The 3,094-nt window shown below is 36.0% G+C and overlaps 1 protein-coding gene across 1 annotated transcript; it reads left to right on the top strand.

The window, feature by feature from the left end:
• The first annotated feature begins 820 nt into the window (after nt 1–820).
• On the top strand, nt 821–1,201 carry LOC148938703 (uncharacterized). The gene has a single exon (XM_089107599.1). It carries the CDS (start codon nt 821–823, stop codon nt 1,199–1,201), a length of 381 nt encoding a protein of 126 aa, XP_088963725.1.
• The last annotated feature ends 1,893 nt before the right edge of the window (nt 1,202–3,094 follow it).

Genomic DNA, 3,094 nt, shown 5'->3' with positions numbered 1-3,094 from the left:
TATAAATTATTCATGTATGTATCGCTAGATGTTCAAGTAGGGTTAGATGTAGCGTTACCATATTATTCGTTTAATTCAGCGTAAAACAGGAAAAATAATTATTCCGTAGCTAGCTTAAGTTAGAAATCTATAAAAAATAAATCTTGAAAAAAAAAATTATTTTTTAAGTAATAGTAGAATAATCCCAACCTTACCAAGCATTGTTAGAAATATAGGAATTATCAGTGTTAGATGTAGAAAAAAACCTCGGTGTAAGTAGCTATCTTACTCCGGTAGAAAAACCTTAGAAGACTATATGTAATAAAATAAGAAAAGTAATACAGAAAGAACTTCAAGCACTTCTGATTAAGCTTAAATAAAATGTTATATTGTCAATTAAAATTGTACAGGATGAATAGTAAACCAATTTCCTATATCACCACTCTATGACCTATATCACCATTATCACCTATATTACCGTATGACCTATATCACCATTCTATCCGAAAAAATTTCGGAGCTCACATCGACATCTCCACTTATCCTGTCTAAGAAAGACATTGACAACCTGGTGACTAGCAGCACAAATATCATATGTGATGTAGCTCATTCCACACTGGGTACCCAAAAAAACATTCAGAAACCTTGGATAACAGACGAGATCATTTCACTCTGCGACGAAAAGCGCCAACTCACGAACAAGCAAGATAAAGAAAGTAGGGACCGGTACAACCAACTCAAACAAGCTGTTGAGAAATCCATCAGACGTGCTCATCGTGCTTTTATTAAAGAAACGTGTGATCAATGTGAATAGGCCTTCAAAAAAAAAGACCCAAACTACATGCTTAGAAGATTGCGGGACTTGGCCAAAAAGAAGGAAATCAAAGCGTTCTCCCTTCTCGACGAATATGGAAACCAAATACAATCCGCAGACGGAATCCGCTCACGATGGGAAAACTGTTTTGAAAATAAACTAAATCTGGACATCCACCCAGACCCTACAATTCTCAACACTTTCTCCAAAACCTCTACAGACCCAAGTCCTCCCCCTCTTCGCTCTGAAATAGAAGCAGCTATCAGAGACTTGAGACCAAATAAAGCTGCCGGCCCCGAGGGAATCCAGCCCGAACTACTGAAAGTAAATTGCAAACGACTCCTTGACCTTTACCACAAAATTGCCACAGCTTCTTGGGAAAAATTTCACTTCCCCTCAACCTGGTGAGAAGCCACGATAATTCCCCTGCATAAGAAAGGCTCTAAATCTGTCTGCGACAACTACCGCCCAATAAGTCTTACCAGCCACGCAGCAAAAATCCTCACCAGAGTCATGCTCTGGCGTATACGAGCCATTTCCTCACTGGTAATTCCAGAATACCAAGCCGGCTTCCGGCCTAATAGATCAACAATTGATCAGATATTGAAAGAAAAGGATGGAAAGAAAACTTTTCAACTTACAACCTGCCACAACTCTGCCACCTGGCCGACAAAAGAAGTATCTACAGGAGGCACATCAATGAACGGGTTAAAGAAAAGGCCCCAAAAAGACCTTCAACGACGGATGGGACGCAAGTCAAGTCAAGTCAAGTCAAACCCCAAGGGCGAGCAAATCCAAATGACGGGACGTCATTGAAAAATGGGACGGGTAATATGTACCATGTATAATATATACTTAAAATATGAAAAATTTATTGTGTTCTAAATACACTTTCGACGTAAATCAAACTCCCTTAATTAAGTTTGAAATTCCGTTTTAAACTCTCATTTATTAATCAGCCATATATCTCTTTAAAAAAGCTCAAAGCAAAAGATGATTAATTCAAGAATACTCCTCTGTACTTTGTAAAACTTTTGTTTAACAAAACAAAAGGCTCTTGAACATTCCAGAGGCTATTGACAGATTTCAAAGGCGAAAAACTGCGGTCTTTTTACAGGCACAATACTAATGAGATGGATTGAAATTCGCCGAAGTATTTTTGCAAAACATAGTGTGACATTGTTTAAAACTTAGTTTGGCAGTTTTTAGAAGTACTCTCAGGAATGTGTATGTTTAATGATCAGAATATCGTCGAAAAAACTATTGGGTCGTTTGTCAGCATAAAGGTCTGATTTGGTCAGCATAAGAGTAAAGTAGCGGGCCCTCCGACAGGAGCTGGGCCAATTGGGAAATAGTGATTATTGCTCAGAATCAGAACTCATGTTATAAGGTAGTGAAGAAGTATTTTTCGGGATTATTATATTATCATTTAGAGATCGCCTATGATTACTAAGAAGTATTATGACTATGAGATCTATCTGTTAGCATTACTGAAGTCCGTTGCTGTACAATTAAACATGTAAGTTCAATAAATCTATTACTTTTCTATTTGTGTTGTTTTATTTTATATGCCTGTATGTAGCATCCCAGAGTAGATAACTAGTTCGATTGTTCTCCAATTGATAACGTTCTCAAGATATCTGATAATTTTATGAAGAATGATTACACACCTGGATTGATGACTCCTTGACCCATTTAGTCACCTCACAAGGGAATTAAGGTTTATTATTTAATCTATTTTTATTTTCTCCCATAGGGAGTGGCACGGTTAAAAATTTATCATATTCCCCATTATAATTGGCTTGGTCTTTAACGCCACAGAAGCCATATTTTTAACGTCACAGGGCAAAATTACAACGCCACAGTATTGCTTACTCGAGGAATAATAATAATAATAACAATAATAATAATAATAATAATAATAATAATAATAATAATAATAATAATAATAATTTTGAATCAGCTACTTATAAGTGTATATGTATTTTCTCAAGGGGGTTAATTATTGTAGAAAAAAAAAGAGTGCGGAAGAATGGGGTGGAAAAAAAATATAAGACATTTGCAATTTCGCATATAAAAATAGATCACGAAAGATGAATTAGTGTCAACGTAGGGGTTAGATATCCCCGTTCATATTTTCATATTATAGCATTCAGCAATTCTTCTTTTCGCTCTTAATAATCTAAAATCAGCCCGTCGCATGTATTATGTCATAGGGATCGTTATAGAAAAAGAGGGGGCGATGGAAGGGTACACTTTAATTGTTGATATGGAAGGAGAAAAAAGTTCTTTTTCTTAAAA

Source organism: Artemia sp. Qi Xiang Cuo, unplaced genomic scaffold, assembly GCF_049724085.1.
Source record: "Artemia sp. Qi Xiang Cuo unplaced genomic scaffold, ASM4972408v1 HiC_scaffold_3021, whole genome shotgun sequence".
Taxonomy (NCBI): domain Eukaryota; kingdom Metazoa; phylum Arthropoda; class Branchiopoda; order Anostraca; family Artemiidae; genus Artemia; species Artemia sp. Qi Xiang Cuo.
The sequence above is the reverse complement of the archived record's forward strand: the minus strand, read 5'-3'. Positions and strand labels throughout refer to the sequence as shown.

Bases quoted from the DNA above. Each gene is read 5' to 3' on its own strand.
- LOC148938703 (XM_089107599.1), top strand. From the start codon at position 821: ATGCTTAGAAGATTGCGGGACTTGGCCAAAAAGAAGGAAATCAAAGCG.